The 22,245-nt window shown below is 34.1% G+C and overlaps 1 protein-coding gene across 2 annotated transcripts in view; it reads left to right on the top strand.

The window, feature by feature from the left end:
• The window catches only part of Mdga2 (MAM domain containing glycosylphosphatidylinositol anchor 2), a 758,737-nt gene that overhangs the window by 321,563 nt on the left and 414,929 nt on the right, over window positions 1–22,245 (top strand). For both annotated transcript variants that reach the window (XM_076848261.2, XM_076848262.2), the window contains exon 2: window positions 13,989–14,128. In XM_076848261.2, the coding sequence (XP_076704376.1) occupies window positions 13,989–14,128 (140 nt within the window). The remainder of the gene's footprint in view (window positions 1–13,988; window positions 14,129–22,245) is intronic.

Here is a 22,245-nt window from a genome sequence, read left to right as displayed (position 1 = left end):
TATTTGTATTTCATTGCTACTGAGGTGCTCTTATAAATATTTGGTTGGAGATTATGATTTGAATTATTATGATGTTCATCCTTTAATTTGCTGTCATAATTTGATATACTAATGTAGGTCAGTGACAAAACACCACTTAAAGGTCCTGATAGCTAATATAAGCACAGCAACATGAAAACTTGTCAAACAGGCCTTTCATTGTAAATTAAGGTACATTTGATAAATGTCGAAATAGCTCTGGAATTAGACCCTCAGGTCTCTCATTCTCAGCCCTTAATTAAAATGGAGTCTTCATCTGCATAATAACATTTCTGGTTTATGTCATATAGTGACTGTTCATTTTGGATATTGAAACTTCAGTATGAAGAATGTCGTTTTATAATAGTTTGGATACTTTCTTGAATTTTCTACATTGTTTGACTCCTTTTGAGGTATAGTAGGAAGCAGTTACGTGTTTTACACTCAGAGGGTTGAAATGTTATTTCTTTGAATGTTGGTTTTAATGATTAATGAGAAAAAAGCCTACCTGAATTGCTTCTCTGTTGACAAGTTTGCAAGCTATCCTTAAGTATGTTTTACTTTCCATTAGTTTAAAAGTGTCTTATGACAATAATTAAGTAAATAACAGTATTGACTTAAATAAGTTATTTTCCAAATATATTTTTGAAAAGCCTGGCTTTATTTAAAAATTTCAGCATTAACTTTTCATTCATTTTTTTTAGTAATCTCAAAAAAAGAATGATAGATTTGTTGACAAAATTGATAATTTTACTAAATGGGCAATTTATATAAATTTGGCATCATTTTTACAAATGTACATTATTTCTAGTTTTCTTGTTTCATAATAAAATTTATTAAGAAGAGTATGTAATAGTTTTTCTAATCATTAACAGTTTTATTCATTAAACGTTTACACTTTCCATGGAGATTTCAGACTGCCAGAAAAAAAAAAAAAAGGTAATTTTGATTGATTAGTCCTATGAACCAGAAACTGTGATAGAACCTATATATAAATTAGCTAATATGATTGCTATAGCAGTGTGAGGTAGAAAGTCATATCATCACCATTTCATGAAAAAAGGAAAATAAGATTATCCAAAATTAAATGCTAGGATTTCTAATACAAGAAATCCAACATCAAACCCAATACATCAGCAACATTAAGAAGATCAAACTCTCACTGTCATACATATACACACCCACACACACCCACACACACACACACACACACATATGCATATATATGCACACACACACATATATATATATATATAGTATTCAGTATAATCTATTTATGTAATTTATGTATGTGAGTACACATATATATTATTCATTTGAACAATTATGTGTTTGCTCATTGTTTACCAATACCATTGAGCAGATACAGAAGAAAATTATTTGTAGCAGAAAATTATTATTTAAAGAATTATTTACATGTTCTTTGGCTTAAAATTTTGGCTATTTTTGTCAGTTCTTTAAATTATATTGATGATATAAAATGCAATTTTGACATCTAGGAGACAAATCCTTCAGACTGGGCAATAAAATGTGGGTGGGTAAGATGATGCATGAGGTTGGTTCATTTTAGGGGGCCTGGGGAATTTGACAGGACTAGAGACTTGAACCATAATGAGCTTGATCATTCATTGGAATTTTATTTATTATCTCCTTTGCTATACAAATGAGTTGAAAAGAGTTAAAATGAGTTTGGAAGAATGCCAGAAACTATAAAGGGTTTCATTAAGAAACTTGGGAATAGGAAGAGCAGAAATCGACATGGATGTCTTCAAAGAGTACAAAAACACATGTCATACTCCAGTGATGGTAACAGATTTCAGTATCACATGAATGCTTACTGAGACTAAAACTGTTGAAGTTTGCCTCAAAGTTGAAATCAAGGATGTGGGCTATACTTCACTCAAACTTGGTAGGGCAAAGAAGAGGTCAAGATTTTTGAAGTAGAGGAAAAAAAATTTAAGAAAAGTCAGAAGATATTCTACATGAATAAAAAGTGGCCTGAAATTCTGGGGGAAAATATGGTAGGGACAGATAGCTAAGTCTCTCCTTTTTCCATTTGGCTAAAAGAATTTGGGCAACTCTGGAGTGAAAGTAGAGAAACTATTGTAGTCAGAGAGGTACAGCTTGACTCTGAAACAGAAATAAGCTCTACGATCATTTTATTAGTTCTAAAAAATAAAAAGTGCTTCTTGTGAAAAAATTGAAAACATAGAATCATATTAAGAAAAAAAGCAAAGAAAGTCAGGAAAAGAAGTGCCCCCAGACATTACCATTGTTAACATTGTAGCCAGTCTCCTTCAGGCATGTATTTGTAGAGTATATAATAGTATATAATAGTACTTGAGCAGGATCATACTGTACTCATTATTCTTAGCTATATATTGTGGATTTTTTTCTATGTCAGTAATTTGAATCATTTTGTATTAGTAATATGATCTATTTGTGGGTGTTTCACCATTACTTAAGCCAGTGCTTTATTGTTTGATATTTATATTATTTACAAATTTATCATTTTCAAAAAACGACAAAATTATATCTTTTCCATATTTTGTGATTATTTTCTATTATTGTTTAAGAAAAAAATTCAGAAAACATCTTCATGGTGACCTTCTATGTACACCGTCTCTATGTGTACAACGTTTCTACATACATTGGAAAGTATTAGTGGCTGGCATCTGCTACCAGCTCATTGAAAGTATTGAGTATTAATCATCACTTCATCAGAAAATCCTGAAGGAGGTTTGATTACTACTCAGTTTCACAGATACAGAAATACAGACAGAAAGGTCAAATCATTTGCCCAGTATCACTTAGTTAATGTCTCGCTAGGGATTTGAATCTGTGTACCTGGAGTTAGAGCCCTTGTTCCTAACTATAGTGCTTATTCAACCTCTCAATGATGCACACTCTTCTCAAATTATGTTTAGAAATCAGATTTTTGCCAATGTTTTTCTATATCAGTTTATTTGGAGCTATAAATATAGTTTTCCGTATATGCAATTATTTTCAGTTTTTTCCCTTATAAGTATTGCAGTGGGCATATTTGTGAATATGTCTTTTGGTAAACTATCTCCTCAGATTAGTTCTTTAGAGATGGATGGAAAGTTATGCATTTTTGACATTTGGATCCACAGTAAAAAACTACTTCCCAGAAAAACTGTGCTGGCTCTATCCAATAAGCATGGGTGTACAAATGCCTCACACTTACTCCCCCATTAGGATAAATTTATTAATTAACTTATTATATTTTTTAACATCTGAGACAAACTATTAAACTACTTAATATTCTTTTAAAATAATTTACATTGAACAGCACTGAACATATATATAAGCCACTTAATTTTGGAAGCATAACTTGAAAGACAGTGATCTGTTTAACAACTTGCATTGATTAAAATCCAAATAGTTTATTTGGTTTAACATCTAATATGGATATGATCATGGCAATTCTCTAGGGTAAAATTAGAATAATTAGAATGCTGGACAATTTAAACCAAACAATTACATTTACCAATAAGGGGATGTGGCTAGGAGTAATTATGTACTTAGTTACTTTTTATATATTTCCTTGTTTGTTCAAGGGACGTGCCATTAATTAGAAATGTGTAATAGAAAAATAATAGGTTAAAGATATAAAATTAAATAAAACATCTCTTGTACCTGTTGTGTTATAAGTCAACCCTTAAATTTGCTTCTAAGGAATTTTAAGATGTTTTGTGATGCAGTAATTTTTATATTATTTGCTTTGTTAATAAAATCTAACATTATTAATAACAATCATGACAATTCTTAGAAGAGCTATTTATCAACTTTTTTAGGAAAATGTGGAAAACATTTAAAATTAAGAACTGGGTTATGCCTCCATGGCCAGCCAAAGGTGCAGAGATACTCTGGAGGCCCAGCCCCTGGGGTGTGAAGTGACAGATGTGGGAGGTGGCAGGTCTAAGAGTGCCTGGGAAATGTCATCCAATGTGGAAACAAAGAGATACCTACAGGATGGATTTAATCACTTTGTCCTCAGTAAAATGAAATCAAATTGTTTGAACAGGAATTTTGGGCTATTTTTTTAATTGTCAAATACTAATATTAAAAAATTGAGAGTGGAGTGGTAATATTTACTGACAATTGCTTATGTTACACATCGTGTGACTTAGACAAAGGTTTTTCTTTGAACTTTTATGGCGCCAAGCAGTTCAATAAAATTTCACTTTGCTTATCAGAATACACATAATTGATAATCCTTTTTTCTACATTCTATTCTTATCAACTAAATCCCAAAGATCTAATATCTAAGACTTCATAAATGGGGAAGTAGCATGGTAAGATGAAAAAAAAAACACAACACATACCTCATAGTAAAAATCGTGAAAAGTAGGACAGACGGTCAAACCAAGCTTTCCAACTCATGAACTTTAACTGGTGGTGGTGTTGTTTTCGGATGCAGGAAAAAAAAAAAAAAAAGTGTTTTTCAAGATTTGGGGGAGGACTAAGATCATTGAAGTACCATGTGTTGCACAGGCACAGCCATCCCTAAGACTATTACCACTGGAGTCAGAAGTACCCTCACTTCATGAAAATTGCCCTTCTGCCGGGTCCACTGGGGAAAAGAGCCAGATGGGGTGGACATCATCACTGCCATCACTGTATTGATTCCTCTCTTCTGGGGTGTAAAAGAATTTGTCATACCCTGCTGAGGACCTTGTCCTCTTGGGGCCCACAGGCAGCAACAGTGATATATGAGTGGAAAGAAGCAGTGGGGAAGTTGTCAGACCAGATCCTCAATAATTCTCTGTCTGCCTTTGCCACTCCAGGACAAGCAAATTGAAGTTTTCATTTTCGGCGTATTTTGTAGTAAATTTCATTTGTTTCTTGGTGAGCTAGGCTGGAAGAAAGAATATCTTTCTATAAATCCCCGATTTGTGATTAAGGTTAGAACACATTGGTGACACTGATTTCATTCTGTTTAGTGTGCACTGAGGTTCTATAGTTATTTCTAAGAAAGATGCAAAGCCCTTAATTCTAGATAAGAATGAATATATTCAGATATGCATGTCAGAGGGGGGAAACGATGTGGTCAGTACCTACCTGGGCCTTCAAGAGTCGTCAGTTCACCAGGTTTGGTGATAATTCATACGAGACAAAAAAAGATTTGGTTCAAGAAAACTTGGCTAGCTGATTGTGTGATATATGGTTTCTGACACTATCAAGAGGGAGCCATTTCACAAGTTTCATGTAGGAAGGAGACCTGGTTATAGACTCAGGATTAAATGCTGCCCCCTCCCACAGTGCTGAAATAGCCTCTCTCTCTTTTACCAGACAAGTGTACAAGTTTCAAAAGCCTTAAAAATGCAACCCTAAAAGCAAGAGGAATACTCTCTTGTGTTTTTCTCACATTTTTATTTTTTGTTTGCTTTTTGTTTTGTTTGAATTTGATAGTCTATGGCATAGTCTCCTACATTTCTGGCACTATTTTTTTTCTAATCTAAAATGGACTGGTTATGTACAGACCTGATTCAGACTTTATTTGCAGACACTTCAGGATGTGTCATAAAAATAGCAGGAACTTACAAATGGAATATCACTTTCCTACCCAAGAGAGGGGAAGCTGAGTTCCCCACATTATTTGCCTCCATGTCAGGGTACTCTGATTAGTGCACACAAGTTCTATTGAGCAAAATAGGAGCATAATGAAATATTTGATGGACTTTCAAATATTCCTCATCTATAGGCCAACTATTTCTCCTGAGAAATATAGGAAAGAACACAGGGAAGGGTTTGGGAGGGAAACATCCAGGTAGAGATGATGACTAGAGGCCAGGTCAACCTTGATGGCCCAAGGTTCCTCTCTGACATGTTTTCAGAGTTGTCAAATACTGGACTTGAAAGGAATGTAGAGCCTTGCATTTCATGAAACCTTCATGTTTTTGCATCAATAAAACATATGGGACTCTTTGAAGTTTTAGCTTTAGATATTAATAAGTAACACTTTCACATGAAAACAAAAAAAGGAGGTATTTATAATGAAATTTGAAGTTGCAAATGTGGAAACCTTCATGAAATAAAATTTTCAAAATGCACAGAGCTTTCATTCAAAAGGAATCATACCTGTCATTTCATGGAAGATAATTCAGGTTGTTATTTTATAATTTTGTATTCAATTTTCTATGAATAACTTGATTCAAGAATATTAGCAAAACTAGCATTGTAAGAGTTTTTACACAAAAATTTTATTGCTTTTATCATTGTTTTAACATTACAATATAAATTGCATTTTTGTCTAATGCTAAAATTTAATGTACATAATTATATTGTTACTGAATGCCACTATTTTCTCTTGAGGACAGGTTTTCTTCTTAAATAATAAATATTGTATACAAACAGATGATGTCCTTTAAACTCTTGACAAGCCCTAACTTAAAATACTATGGTGGCTTTTGTTATTAGAGACGCGTTGATGGCTATCTTCTAAAACCAGGGACTTTACAGTTGAATTTCTTACCTTTACCTAAGACTTTGGAGAGTCTCTTGGGGTGACTCAATTTATTACAGTGCTGCTCAACATAGGCTGAAGAAATAATCAAGAGCATTCAAACCTTTCATAATCAAAGCCTTTCCCCCAAAGTCATGCAGTGTAGTTATGATCTTCTTTTGATTAAATCCAGTTTAATCAATAGACTATTACTACTTTCATTTTATAGCTCATCAAATCAAAGATAAAAAAGCATTTCCTTCCAGAGTGTCCAGGAGAAAACGTAGAGGACTGTAGAGGTAAAAATCACATTGATACTGAAAATTGTAGCTATTTGAAAATGACCTATAGAAACAAACAAGGCAAGTGAGTTGAAGACTGATTTCAAATGATCTGTATGTTGCTTGTCTGCCAGGATATTGCCCTGAGGAGGATTATTGAAATGATAATTTTAGATTTTAGTTCTATTTTAAGTAAATTATTAGAATGGACATACATATTGAATATTTTGCTTTTGTGCATGTTTGAGTGTAGGTGCAAAGAATATATGGCAGTGGGTTGTAGGAATAATCTATATTATTTTAAAGTGTAGGGTAAAAGGACAATTTCAAAAGGTTTTTGCTTGGGATGCAAAGTCAGAAACACAAAGTCTGAAGGAGAGGTAAGAGATCAAAATAATGAAAAAAAATAGCAGCTTGTGAAAGTGGTCTTCTATTTGCTTGCCCTATTCTGTTACAAACATAAAATGATAGGGCAGAATTCAGACTGCTATGGCCTGGGGACTGCAAAGTGGATGCTGACATGTGGCTAAGAAGGTGCATTGTAATTTCCTGTCTCTAGATTGTAAAGGAAAGTCAGGAGCAGGTTTGATAGCATAAATGCCACGGTTCTCTCTTTGTTCTTTAATATGAAAGAGATGAAGCATATGTGTATCCTGTGGGGATTAACTCTAATTGGCTACAATTGTATAGAAGAGATTAAATACTTTTGAGAGATTATTTTGCATGTGGTAAGGAGCTGGCAAAGTTGAATTGATAAAATAATAAACTAAGAAAAAGGGAAAGAAAAGAAAGAGAGTGGACTTTGAGGGAAATTGATTTTAAAAGAATGATGAAAGACACTAGAAAATAGTATATGGGCAAGAATTTACAGTTGTGTTGGAAATACGAACATTATGGTCCACTTCTTATAAAAATTTAAGTAATTATTTTTATGCATTCCTGTGGTATGATACTATTGAAATATGATTTGTCTCCTCACCAACTGTTTTTACATATGTGTAAACCTCAATATCAACTTTGCTTTTAGCTCTAAACTTGTTTTAATGTAAGATTTTTCTCCTCAAACCTCATTTATCTATCCTACTTCTCAATAATCATGTCTCACTCAGATTCACCAGTGCTATCTAAATTGTCAAAGGCAATGACCTTTTGTCTGTGCTCCTCTTAAATGACAACTCCGTCAGAAGAGTTCTGCAGCCTCTTTTCATGCAACTTCTAAAATGCTGCATTTTGTTTGTTCTTCTACTACCTCTCAGTCTTCGTAACCATATTAAGGCTCTTTCTCTGGCTTCTCTATTGAAGAATTCATATTCACAATGCTCTGCTGTAGAGGTGTCATCTATGATGTCACTTAAAAGCTCTAGATTTTTATGTCCCTCGATGACTTATTAGCCATTGGTCAGCTCACCATCAATATCCAAAACTGAATTCTTCACTTTCTCCCCAAAATCTTTATATTCTCCCTTTCTGGTTCTGAGTTCGTGCTAAGAGACCATGTAATATAACTAGGCTCTGGAAAGGATGCCAGGCAATCATCAAAAGTACAGGAATAACTGTGGAGCAGGCCTGTGTACACAACACTTAATTTAAATGCCAGATTGGGAAATCACCGTGGAAATTAACAGGGGAGGGGACTCACATTGTTTATTAAATGAGGAAAGAGAAAAAAAGAAGAGAGGTCATAGAAATAGTGTGCATATGTGTTATATTAGAAATTGAAATAAGCAGAAGATACCAATTATTGACAATGGTGATTAACTAAGTATGAAATGTTATAGGAAATGAGGTAAGTTTTATGAAAGATTATGACAACTTAATCAAAAAATAAAAGGTGGGCTGGGGCAGTAGCTCAGTGGCAGAATGCTTGCCTACATGTGTGAGGCACTGGGTTCGATCCTTAGCACCGCGTAAAATACTGAACAAATAAAGGCACGCTGTCCATGTACAATTATAAAAGAATTTTAAAGAAAGGCAAGTTTGATTAGTGTTGTGTTTGCTTTTATAAACAAAACTGAAAGATAGCTAAGAGAAAGGCGTAAGTAATACATGCTGTGTGTGACAGGAGGGGCAGTAGGGTGTGGATGACTTGCTCTGTCTCTCTAGACTCTCGACTGTAAGAAGTATGCTGGTGCACAGTGGTTTAGCAATCTCTCCAGGAGAGTTTCTAAAAGAGGGACCAGGGAACATTCGTCTCCCCACATTGTCCATCTCAGGAGCTCTGTTTCCTCCACCAAGAACATAAGTTACCTTGATCTACAGTAAAAGTCTAGTAGCCCTGCAGAGGTAACCTGAATTCCCCGAGAATAGGCACAGGAGGAATTTGAAAGATTTATTAAAGTACAAGGCTCTTTCTCAGAGCTCTCAGGGAAAGAAAACTCCTAAAACCAAAACAATTGCCATCTAATAACAGCATACCCTTCAGGACATGTGCCTGTTACTGGAAAAAACTTCTCTTTTAAAACCTTTCTCCTCTAAGTCCTCACTGTAACAAATGCCCCGGTGACTTGGGTCCTTTTCCTCAAGCCTCTCCGCACAAACTGCATGGTGCTTAAGTGGTATCTTCTACTAAAAAAAAGGCATCTTTGATTTAGTTAGCCAAGGCATCAAATTCAGTGTCACCCTCCCTCCTTCTCCCTCACCTCAATACTATCTAAAAGGCATCCTTTCGTCGTGTCCACTGCCACATCTATGCAGTGTCTCTCCTCTGTCTGAAGGCTGCATGGCAAGTTGAGAGGGTGGTGCCAGTGTCAAGATGTGGACTATATTTCAATGTAGTTATTTCAAGAGAACAACAGACACTGTTATAGATGTACATTAATTATACTGTTGGGGCTCTCTGGAACGTCCTCCTCCTTTTGGCCCCACACCATCTTTTCAATTGTAGGTTAAATGTCACTGAAGTTGTGTCTCCCAGGAAGACTTAGTCCTCCTCTGCTTTGTCTTCTGTTAGAGTACCTCTTCTTTTCAGTTATATATATTTTTTATTTTTAATAAATTGGACATATGCAATGGGCGTTAGCCTTTAGATGTCACAACTCATGACATTAATCTTTTGGATAAACTTGGGCCTGGTATAGCAGTTGCTCAATAAATGTATGCCTAAAAGTCTGTATATGACATAAAAGAATAAAAATGTTCCTAGTTCTTGCTGTTAGAGAATAATTTATTTGTGTTCTTTCTCCAACAGAGAGAATTTGGTTTGACTTTCAAAAGTGTATTCTAACAAGATAAAAGAATGCCTCCCTTTTGCCCTTTTAGACTGACCTCTTGAACCCAAGGCCAACTTGCTCAAATTAAGGCAGCTGATATGATTAATGTTAGGAAAGTAATGAGATTTGGTTTACTTCAGTAAAATTTGGAAGAATATGAGTCTTATGCAATATTTTAACATTTTAATTCATTGCTGACTCTACAGGGCAAAGGGGAACATAACCCTTGGTCCAGTTTCAGGATGATAAATTGAGGATTTTTTTTAACAAAGCAGAGGATAAAAGATGTCTTGCTTCTGCTATACTAAGGAAAATTGCATTTATATGTAAAGTAAGTAAATTCAGTGCCACGACAGTTGCTATTTTGCTAAAAGAATAGATTTGTATCATTATACTGTTACTGGCATTTGCTAAGACAGAAATTTTAAATTAATTATTAAATACCTATTCTATGCTCTGAGTAACATGATTTGAGACAGATGTCAAATGAGATGCTTATCCTGGCACTGAAGTGCTTAATATCTACTTAGAATGTTTAGAAAAAGGAGGCAATACATGTCTCCTGGAAAAAAACGGGGCAGGAAAGTAATTGTTAATAATTCAAATAGGTGTGAAGAACATAGAATCAGTCTCGGAATTCTAGAAGTAAGGCATCATGAAGAGAAGCACTTAAAATCTTAGTGTTCCTTATGTTCCCGTGGATGATACACTGATATAACAGAAAAATGGGATTTTAGGATGAATAGTCAATAAGGGGACCCTTTACAGAGGACTCATTTGCCACCCAGGAAAAGGGAATGGGACACTTTAATGAATCAGGGGGAGGTAGTATAGGTTCTTAGGCAAGAAATCTGATGAAAATAGAAATATCAAAGTAATATTTAATAGTTGTAAGATGTTATGGATTTGGAAGGGTCTGGAGGTGGGCCAGTGAATTGGGACAATATTATATGAGTTTGGAGAAATTGTACTCGTTATATTGTTGACCTAGTTTTTTTAATCTATTTTGTTTATAGTTTTTCCATCTTTTATTATTCCTCCACTCTAGGTTTAGTTGGGGAGTTACTAGAAGTCCTCATTTAACTATGACAGATGTAGTTTTAGTAGCCACCATGAAGGAGGGAAAGAATGAAGCACTGTCTTTTGTCCATTTAGGCTATAGATAGCCACGCCACTGGAAGTTCTCGAGTTTTCCTTCTCTCACCTGGAAATAAGACAGTGAACAGAATGAGCTCTAAGGCCCTTTCAGGTCTACTTTCTTAAGATAAGTGTTCATCTTATTATTGAGCATCTTAAGTGTGTTATTTTGATGCATACCAAGAAGAGTATTTATTGGAAACTAAATTTGGTGAAATATTCCACCCTCTTATAGGATAGGTGGTAGGATCTCGATGACTATAGTACATAGGCAATTACCTTTTCCAAGAATGTGTTAAAATATAGAAGAAAATAGCAGAAAATTAACCCTTGTAAATGTCACAATTTGCCTACTGTATAATTTAAATAGTTTAAATAAAGCTACTTATTTGCATAATGATGCATTTGAAAGATATATCTTAAAATAACAATACTATGCATTTATTTGATATTAAAACAAAAATAACAAGTATAAATTAGTCTGGGAAAGATGTCATGTAACAGTATAATTAGATATACTAATAAACATGAGCTATCACTTATTAAGCTAAATTTAGCATGAAAGTTTATTTCAAGGTAGAGAGCTATATTTTCTATTTGACTTTTTTCCTATTTTTATTTTACAAGCAATTATTCATTGTCATTAGTTTGTTAACTTACTATTATCTGTACGTGATTATATAAGACAGATGTCTTAAAATAATTACCTTTTTAGAATGACTTATCTAAATTGAAGTCTAAATTTGATCACTGTTGGAAATGATTTGTAGGAAACACTTTGTCAAACATCAGAGCACTACAGAAACACGAAAGATAAGAATTTCTAATGCCATAAAACCTAAAAAACTATTACAATGTCTATACAGAGTCCAAAAACATGGTAAATAGTTTTTGATAAATTAGTCTTATAAATCAAACTAAACATTTGATTTGTTTAGGTGTCACTAATTTTTCAAACCAGTGAAATGATGTATGACATGAGTTTTAGTTATTTAAAAGACAAAGGAGAGAGGACTTTTTAGCCCTTGGACTTTTTTCCTTGATTCAACAAATATTTATAAGACCCAGAAAAAAAAAAGATTTCTATTAATCTATTCTGTGAAACAGTGTCATTGTAATCACTGGTGAGTTTGGTAAAAATGCAGATTCTGGGAGTTTTCTGTGGATACATATGGTCTCTGTGTTAATATCTGAGTTTTGGGGTGTTTATAGTGCATATAAAATGTACTTTTCTTGGTGCTTTTTTTCTTACCCCTCCTTGCAAAATATTTATCTCATTTGATAAGGGGTATTGGAGAGCAAAGTCCTGAATTTTAAGATTGAAGAACAGGACTGTTCTCAGGTATATAGAAAGAAATCGAGATGCCAGTTGTTTCATTATATATCAATGGGCTTTTCCATCTTCATTTCTGCTTGATATTAAGAAAGATTACAAAAATACATCCTTTAAAATTATCCAATTCTAGGGGTGGTCTATGGATTTATGCTATATAAAGCAAAGAATTACATATCGGAAAATATTCTGTTTTACTTTAAAAACACATATTTTCCCAGAAGGGATTTTCCCATAATTTGACCTTAAAATCTTTTTTTTCCCTTCACAGACATTAAATTCATTTTCAAATTCTATAGGATTCATAATCTTCATAATGCTAAATAAAAATTCCAAATATTCCAGCATTAATTTTCAAGAAAGTGAAGCAACTGTTAAGAATATTGCTTTTTAGCCAGTTGTAGTGATGCACTCCTGTAATCCCAGTGGCTCTGGAGGCTGAGGCAGGAGCATCTCAAGTTCAAAGCCAGGCTAGGTAACAGTGAGGAGCTAAGCAACTCAGTGAGACCCTCTCTGTACATAAAAATAGAAAATAGGGCTGGGGATGTGGCTCAGTAGTTGAGTTCCTGAGTTCAATCCAAAAAGAATACTTCTTTTTAGACTCAATATTTTTTTTTTCCCAGTAAATCCTTGACATCACTATCCTTTACATTTACATACAGTCTTTAAATTTTCCTTTGGCAAAAATATCTGTTTCTCTTCTACCCCCAAATGTATTGCAAACAAAAATGCAGTGATCATAAATGGAGATGGTCTCCACTCTGCAGTAGTAGCTGTCATCATCTACTTTGTTGCAGGGAACATGTCTTAAAGCTAAGCGTTTCTCATGACCTATGTGAGTTTGCATGTTGAGCGCTTGTCAAGTTTTATTAGACCTGGAGTGCTGAAATAGAAAAAAAATTATATTTATGAATTTAGACAGCTTCATGAGAACCAAGGTCCTCTTGAATCAGAATTTTAGACTTACAAAATTTACTGCCTTCTTTAATGTCTTAATTCAGTAATAATCATTTGTTCACGTCAACAAGGGTCTGTAATTATCATAAAGTAAGTTGGTGTTCAGTTCTTATTTTTGGCTTCTTACTTGCCTCAAAGGATTCATATAATTAATTGATGAATGCCAATGTCTTTAATTCAAATTCCTTCCCCCCTCCTAATTGTCTCTCTCTTTTTTTTTTTTTTTTTGCACTACCTATTTTGCACTAGTGTTCCTTAGTATAGTAAAGCTTGGATTTCATAAAGGAAGAAGCTTCATACATTCTAACAATCTAATTTTACCATGTGGTTTCCATAGGCATCAATTTCTCCCACCTTTCTGTTCCCCTTTACCATTTTCAGAATGTGTTGGTGACTGTTAGATAAATTTGAAGCTTTCTATCTAGCAAATTCTTTAATCCCTGGGGAAACTCAATGTATTAAGAATGATGAATCTGACTATGGTGAAGTCTAGTAAGAATTGCTCTTACAATCAAGATGATTCAAGGGAAGACAATTTACTTAGCTTTTTATGTATCTTGTCTCTTTTCTTCCTGACTTGACAGCTCCCCCAACGGTTCGTATTGTGCACTCAGGCTTGGCCTGTAACATTGAGGAGGAGCGCTACTCTGAAAGGGTCTACACTATCCGGGAAGGAGAAACGCTGGAATTGACCTGTCTGGTTACAGGACATCCACGTCCACAGGTGAGTCCCGAACTGTGACATTGGAGAAAATTCTCTGACCTTTATTGGAAGTCAAAAAGTATATATTTCAGAAAGTTAGGTACATCTGTGCGTGGGTGTGTATGTGTGTGTGTGTGTGCGTGTATGCATACTTGAGTGTTACTCAAGTGCAAGTTCATGTGCAATACAGAAAAGAGTGGTCATCTCTTAACATCGAAACAAGTATTCATGTGCATGAAACAAAACAAGAAATCTTTGTTCTATATTGTGAGAAATTTAGAAGACACATCTAAGGAAGTTGTTCAAAAGACAACTACAAAAATAACTCCACACAATAACAATTCATATGGCAATGAGCTTATTTTAGAATGTGGAACATGATTTCATGATGACATAATTGCAGCCAAGGAGGCATTTGTTCTGAAGAATGTGATGCGTGAGGTCACATGTACCTTCCTTATTCCTAGTCATTATATTCATAGAGAACTTAAAAAAAAAAAAATAAATGTTTGCAGGTGCTATGTGCATTCAGGCTTTCAGAGTCATCAGCTTCGGGCTTCCTAAAACCAATTTAATAGCAGGCACAAAAATTGAGACCTTCAAAGGGTACTAAAATTACCAGTAATATGCAAAGAAAAAACTTGCAGGAGCAAAAGAAAGGGCTATATATGATGTAATTTATTTAGGTTACATATTTATGTATAATGAAGAAATCTAATTTGAACAAAGACTATTCAGGATGTTTTACTCATTAATTAACAATTCTTATCATTACAGCTTTAACCTGACAAGTTGAACATTCACATTGACAATCAACTATGCCAGGGGAAAAATTCTCAATTAGTCAAGTTAAAAAAAAAAAAAAAAAAAACAGCTATAGGAGGGAAATGAAGAACAATGTGGGAATTTCACAATCACCATTTTAACTTTTCTTTTGCTTCTTGCATACTCAAATCTTAATTTTTAAGGATCTTTTGATTCTACTATATTGACCCGGAAAAACAAATGAAAGAAAGCATATTATTCTTCACAGAATGAAGCAATAGATAGAGAGATACAGAGATCCACAGACAGACAGACAAGGTCATGGTTCAAATGGAAATGGTAAAATACATTTTATAAAATTAATCCTGTTGGTAAACTGGAAAGTGGTAAATCTAAAAATTATTAATAAAAATCAAAACTCACAAGAACTAAAATTATAAATGATAATATTTGCTACTAACAGAAAATGAGTTAAAGAATGGCATTCTCTTAATAAAATTAGATTCTACAAAACTTGACCTGATATAATCAAAAGGGGGTAGGAAAAAAAGATTCTGTAATAAAACACACAAAGACAAAAGTGAAAATTATTGAAATTGATACAAAGAAATTGATAAGTAAAGCAATTTTGTTTAAATATATATACAGAAACAATTGAGTCCAGTGAAAATAATTTTATTAAAATTAAGAAAAATTATAGAATTAACTTGAATATTAGCTCAGAGAAAATTCAGTAGTCCTATAATTTATCATTATTTAAAATTCGAAGATATAAAAATTCTAAAAGAAAAATTTGGAATAAAAATAGGAGGGTCCAAATTAAAGAAACCACAAGGATAACTCCCGTTATGCCCAATATTCTCACACTGAATTTGCCAAACCTGCTCTTTTAAATCCCAAATTTTACTTTTTTAAAAAAATATTTATTTTTTAGCTGTAGTTGGAAACAATATTTTTATTTTGTTTATTTATTTTTATGTGGTGCTGAGGATCAAACCCAGGGTCTCACACATGCTAGGCGAGTGCTCTACCGCTAAGCCACAATCCCAGCCCTAAAAATTTGACTTCTTATCTAACTTTTCACAAGACTTTCTCTCTCTTCATTTTTATTCCTTCTTAATATCAGAATTTTCTTATTTTCCCTATCAATACTCACAATCAGGAGTACTATCTTTGATCTCCAGATGATCCAAAATAAGTTCTGGAACAGAAGAGTAGATCATTATTTTTTTTCTTATGCATTTTCATTTTTGGAACTATTTCAATGTGTTTTGATCCTAAGAAAGATATAATGCTTCAGTATCATTATTTTTTTTTCATTCCTAGAAGTAACTCTGGTGTTTGCAGGTAAATCCGTTTCAGCTTATATAGCCTGTTTGAAAAATTAACTGGGCCTCTTCTCGGTTAACAAACTGTGTAAAAAAGGATGACAGCACAGCTGGGGCTTGGCATCCTGGCCCAAGACTAAAGGGCATGCTGTTGGCAGCTGGTCCTGAGGATGATTTTTCCTGGCTGATACCATGAAGCTTTATGACTTGCTTACTTTTCTAATCTGAGTGTGATAATACTTGGAAACATTGTACAAGGGAGAAGTTTCACCTCTCCTCATCACAGTATTTCTCCATCTGCAGCCTATTCCTATGGCCATGAGAGTCACAGAGATTGTCTACTTCTAGAACTATTCTATGGCAACATTTCTTTCTAGGCTCTTTAGATTTTTCTTTCAAAAATATGTTGTTTGGATATGGGCAGTGCCTGAGGGTTTGATGTATCTAAGGGATAGAAGTGTAAAGTCCGTGTAATAAAGTGGTTAAGAGCCTGATGTTGGAATCAGCCTACCTGCACATAACCTTGGGTCCCCAACAACCAACAGTGTGTATGACCTTAATGTTTCTGCTCTCTGTGCCTGTTTTCTTCCCTGTATAATAGGAATTCTAATTATCTCAGAATAATTTTGATGAAAATTTATATTATAAATATATGTATATACATGGGTAGAGTCTTATTACATTTGAGAAAATAAATTACATTTTGTTGTAATTTAAATTTGAGCTGTTTAATCACTAGTCAGTTTGATCATTTTCACGTTTATCAATTATTCTTACATATTTGTTTATTGGTTTTTCATATTTTCTATTTTTCCCTAGTGTGCTGATTGTCTTTGTTTAGACTCTGAAGACTTTTATATACCACATAAATAAATTTAATTGCTGAGAAATATGTTGCAAGTTTTACTTGACAGGGTGCTGCCCTTAACACTGGTTATGCTATTTTTGTTCAAGGTTTAGATTTTACTAGTTGTCTACTGTTTATTGTAACTTAACCCTAGTAAATGTTTGCTTTTTGCATAATAAATAGGCAAGGCCATCTTTCAATTTTATAATACAATCACAATGAGTCATTTGATTACTATATAAATATGATCTTGACTAGCAAGGCTTTTGTAGCCATTAAAGTTTTTATTCTTGTTAATCCTCTACACAGATTCCAAAATGATAATCTTACCCGTAATAAAAATCTTAGCAAACCCTGGTAGCCAGTTCTTTATTTTGAAACTATTGGTGCTACCTGTGTATTGTTCTTTGCAAGTATTATATATGCCTTTGTATATATTTCCATATTATTTTTCAGATTCAGTCTATTAAAATTTCTTTAAAAATTCTAATATATTCATATGAAAAATATACATGCTATGTTTTGGGGTTTATGCTTAACTAACTCAGAAAGAATCAGATTACACTATTTATCAGAAATTATCAAATAATATATGTACTTTTTATTGTGGATTATGGAACTCAGTATAGCTTACTTTTTTTCATCTGAAATATATATGTGTGAAGTGGATATGTCTGTCAGCATGTGAGAAAATCTCCAACTAAACTAAATATATTTTTAAAAATTAATATTTAGATATAATGTGGGAAGAGTTTAGGATAAGCATTCAGAAATTTATTGTCTAATATTCCACATCAATGGCTTACTTTCACAATCTCCCCCTCATCATGTGTTCACATGTGAGTGTGCGTGCGCGCATGCGCGCGCGCACACACACACCCACACACACACACACACACCCACACACACATACATAATCACTCTTCCTTCTTTTTTTTCTTTTAAGGGAGAGAGAGAGAGAGAGAATATTTCAATATTTATTTTTCAGTTTTCGGCGGACACAACTTCTTTGTGTGTGGTGCTAAGGCTCGAACCCATGCTGCACACATGCCAGGCGAGCCTGCTACTGCTTGAGCCACATCCCCAGCCCCCGCCCCTTTTTTTAAAGGGGTGGGGAGAGAGAGAGAGAGAGAGAGACAGACAGACACACTCTTCCTTCTATAGATGAGACAGATATTTACTAATTTCATGCTAACATGGGTAAATGTAATCATCATAGCTTGTTTAGGAAAAAGCACTTATTGTTTTTTGCTGCTTGATATTATAACTTCAAATAATTTTGTTTCCATTGATTTTAATTTAGTATATTTATTTTTTTAAAAAATCAACACATTTACATACTCAAAAATTGTAATGTGTTTTACTCTCAATGCATCAAAATTAACCAAGAATTTTAAAAAATTTAATTAAAATACTAACAAATACAAAGTCATTTTTGTTTCTCGGGAGATCTAAGCCTATTACTCTTTTTCAAGAATTCATCTTTTGTTGAATTCTGTGTATACCCTTTGTGCCTGAAAGAGACATCACACATTCCAGAAACTTTCTCAAAAAATATCAGCACTATGTACTTAATAACATAATACATATAGATTATTTAATTGAGTGCACGTAATGTAAATGCTTTATAAATAAGAAGCATATTTCTTATTAAGTTATAGACACAAAATAATAGCTTCTTTTGTAAACTCTGTAATTCTAAGCTACTACTGTCTTCAGTATACAATTACAGTTAACCAATAGAGTAGATGGAGTATTCCTCCTTATAATTTTGAAGTTAGCTGGGACCATATGCAAATAGATTTAGGCTGACAAATTATGGATCCAGATTTCAGTGGTGTTTGGCCAGAAGGATTTAATATGAAAGCATTCTTACTTGACTTGGGCTTAATTATTCATGAGACTACCTGGAGTCAGTTTTAATATGCTGCTTTGATATTTTTTGACATTCAGACATCATGATGAGTTACATTAAGTAAGGTAGAGATACAGGAACTGCCTTCATAAAAGATGAAAAGTGCTCAGAAAGCTGAGCGAGGTGGGGATGTTAACATAAATTTATTATATAGGGGATATTTTTTAGCAAGTTCCCAAAGGATATTCACTCTGAGAAATGCACTGACCAGATGCACACTGGCATCTTTCAGAAGCTCAGAGATTACTGTTGACAACAGAAGAGATGTGCAACAGAAAATTCTGCCATGGAAATAGGATCTTTAAAATCAAGATTATAGAATTCTAAAATGGCAGAATGTGGTAGTAACACTTCACCAACATTCTCAATGCAGATATAAATGAGCAAAAATGTCAAAGTAGTAGCCAGAATGCTTTTATCAATAGGATTTTATGCTCATGGATAATAGATTATGACGACTTTCAAAGTGAAATTTGGGAGTAGCTGGGTAGAATGGTACTTGGAGCACATAAGCAGACAAAAGTGATACCTTGCAGAGGTTGATGTTTTCCAACACAACGGAAAATCATGGCCATTTATCAAATTTCAAAATCTAAACTAGTTCATCAGGCCAATATTCATTGGTTAAAGGGGAAGCCAGGTTTAGAGGAAAGGTCTAGCAATATCACCAAAATTTACACACACAAAAAAAATAGTGACTTCTTCCCCAAAAGTTTCTGTGTTCATTTTTCATAGCAGTTTACATGAAAGAAAAATATCAAGACTTTTGAAAATTTTTAAGGTACAGAGTTAGAGCTAGTGTTGAAATCAAAGGGCTTGTGGTATTGCGTGATTACAATGGGAATTTATACAAAGCAGGTTACACATGGAGTACTAGCCCAAATAAGGTGTCCCACGGTTATTTATCTCAGACTCTGAGTCCTGATAGGGATGGACATACTGATCAATTGGCAGGATCCTTACATTGGTATATTTGACCTTTGGAATAATTTATAATCTTTCTGGTAGGAAAGACCAAGTAGAATTCCATAGAATTATACACCCCAAACAAATATATTAAATCATTAGTGATGCTACATCATAAGGGAAATACCAGATTATATGCTACCATCAAAGACTTGACAGATATTTATCATATACCATTTTATATGTGAGATACCTAAAAAGTCAATTGGGTCATGACATGTGATGATAAACTATGGTAGACCACTGGACCAAACAGCTGGACCAGATATGATAACTTCACTGAAACCAATCAGCATGCCTCTATTCCTCCCTGGTATCCTACTAATATTTGGGAAAAATGTGTGCTTTTCAATTATAATCAAGAAAGGAAATTAAAATATTGCTTTTATGTAGGACAGATAGTAATATATATGTGTGAGTCTGCCCTAATCAATTTAACTCTCATTCTCTGTAATTTTAAAATGCACAGAGAATTTTATTATCTTGGTAATTGTTTTAGTTGGGTTTTCATTAATGTGACAAAATACCCAGTAAGAACAACTTAGAAAAGGGAAAGTTTATTTGGGGCTCAATAATTCCTATGGAATGAGAAGGCCAACTCTATTGCTTTGGGCACCACATCATGGAAGAAAGGTCCAGTGGAGGAAAGCTACTTAGCTCATGGTGGGGTCAGAAAGCAGGAGAGAAGAGGGGAAGAGGTCATAGAGAAGATGCACAGTTCTCGGGAATGCCCACACTGACCCACCTTCTCCAAAGTTACCACCTTGTCAGTCCATTCAAACTAGGATGGACTAGATTAGGTTGTAGTTATCATAATGTAATCTTTTTACCTGTAAATATTCCTGCATTAGTAGGAACTTCTGGGGGACACCTCACATCCACACCATTACAATAATATGCAGAACACTGTACTTGTCTATGATATTTATAAAATCATGGCACGTTTTAACTTGTGAGCAGGAATTAGTATGTGCTTTGGATGGCTCAGTAAGATATGTGGATGCCAGAGAGTGATAGAAGTTGATGCTCTTCGTAAGCCTTACCACTGTAGATTAGATCCAGCATAATACAGGCCTTTTTGGATTCTAGAGGCTGCTTATACTACATTTAAAATATTCTTCCAAGGCACTCAGCCAATTAACTGTAAAGGATGTCGGTTTCCAGTGTAGCTCAGAGGAAGAGAGGACTTTTCAGCAAGGCCAGGTCTGAGTACCAACTTCCTTGCTGCTCAGGCAATATGGTCTATCATATTTGATGTTGAATATAGATGCTCTATGGATTCTTTGTTCAATCCTATGAGGAGAATCACAGCACAGAACTTTACATTTTTGAAGTGATACTGAACTTTCTAAGCAGAGCACTAATTACTGTTTAAAAAACAGCTCTTTAGTAAACAGAGAGTAGGATCCAGTTGCTATATATTCCTTTTGTTCCGTGATCACGTAGTTCTGGGACACGTTCTACATGACTTCTCAATGGGTTTCAGTAGAATGGAACCCCATTCACTCTCAGCAATGACCAACGCTTATATTAGTCTTTCTTCCTCCCCTGTGTTCCTGTTCCCAATTCCCTGCTTTGTTTCTCTGGGATTAGTTCCCAAAATAAACTTTCTACTTGCAATGTCTTGACTTACATTTCCTTTTCTGAGGCAGGATAAAAGTGTACCTGATACATACTTAATAAGGAGTGTAGCTATGTACCTGACTTTAGTGTCTTCCTTGCTGCACATCTTGTCCTCTTTAGCTGTGTTCCTAAATTATTGTACTAATATTTTTTTCCTTTTCACTTTGTAAAGGAGAGCCACAAATTATTAGCCAAATTTTGCTTTAATTTCTTGACTTTTACCTTACATAATTAGCAAGAGTATATGTCTTAGTCCATTTGGATATTAAAACAAAATACCATAAGCTGGGAGGTTTATAAACTACATGCATTTATTCCTTCCAGTTCTGGAGGCTAACAAGTCCAAGAGCAAGGTGCCTGCATATCTGATATACTATGGATGGTCTCTAACCTCACATAGAGGAAGCAGCAAACAAGCCCTCGGGGGTCTCATTTTATAACAGCACTAATCCCATTCACAAGGACACAACCCTCATGACCTAATTATTCAAAGTTCCCATCCATTATACTGTCACCATGGGGTTTAGGATTTCAAGATATGCTTTTGGGAAGGACATAAATATTCAGAGTCTTGCAAGATAGTCTATGGATTTCCAATTTTCCCCCTCAGCTCTTAAAAATATGTCTTTACTTGAATTAAATCTAAGTACTGAAAGGTTACAACTTTGTGCATAAAGAATTTTGTGAGATAGGG

This window comes from Callospermophilus lateralis, chromosome 3, assembly GCF_048772815.1.
Source record: "Callospermophilus lateralis isolate mCalLat2 chromosome 3, mCalLat2.hap1, whole genome shotgun sequence".
Classification (NCBI taxonomy): Eukaryota; Metazoa; Chordata; class Mammalia; order Rodentia; family Sciuridae; genus Callospermophilus; species Callospermophilus lateralis.
This window is presented reverse-complemented; position numbering and strand designations above follow the sequence as displayed.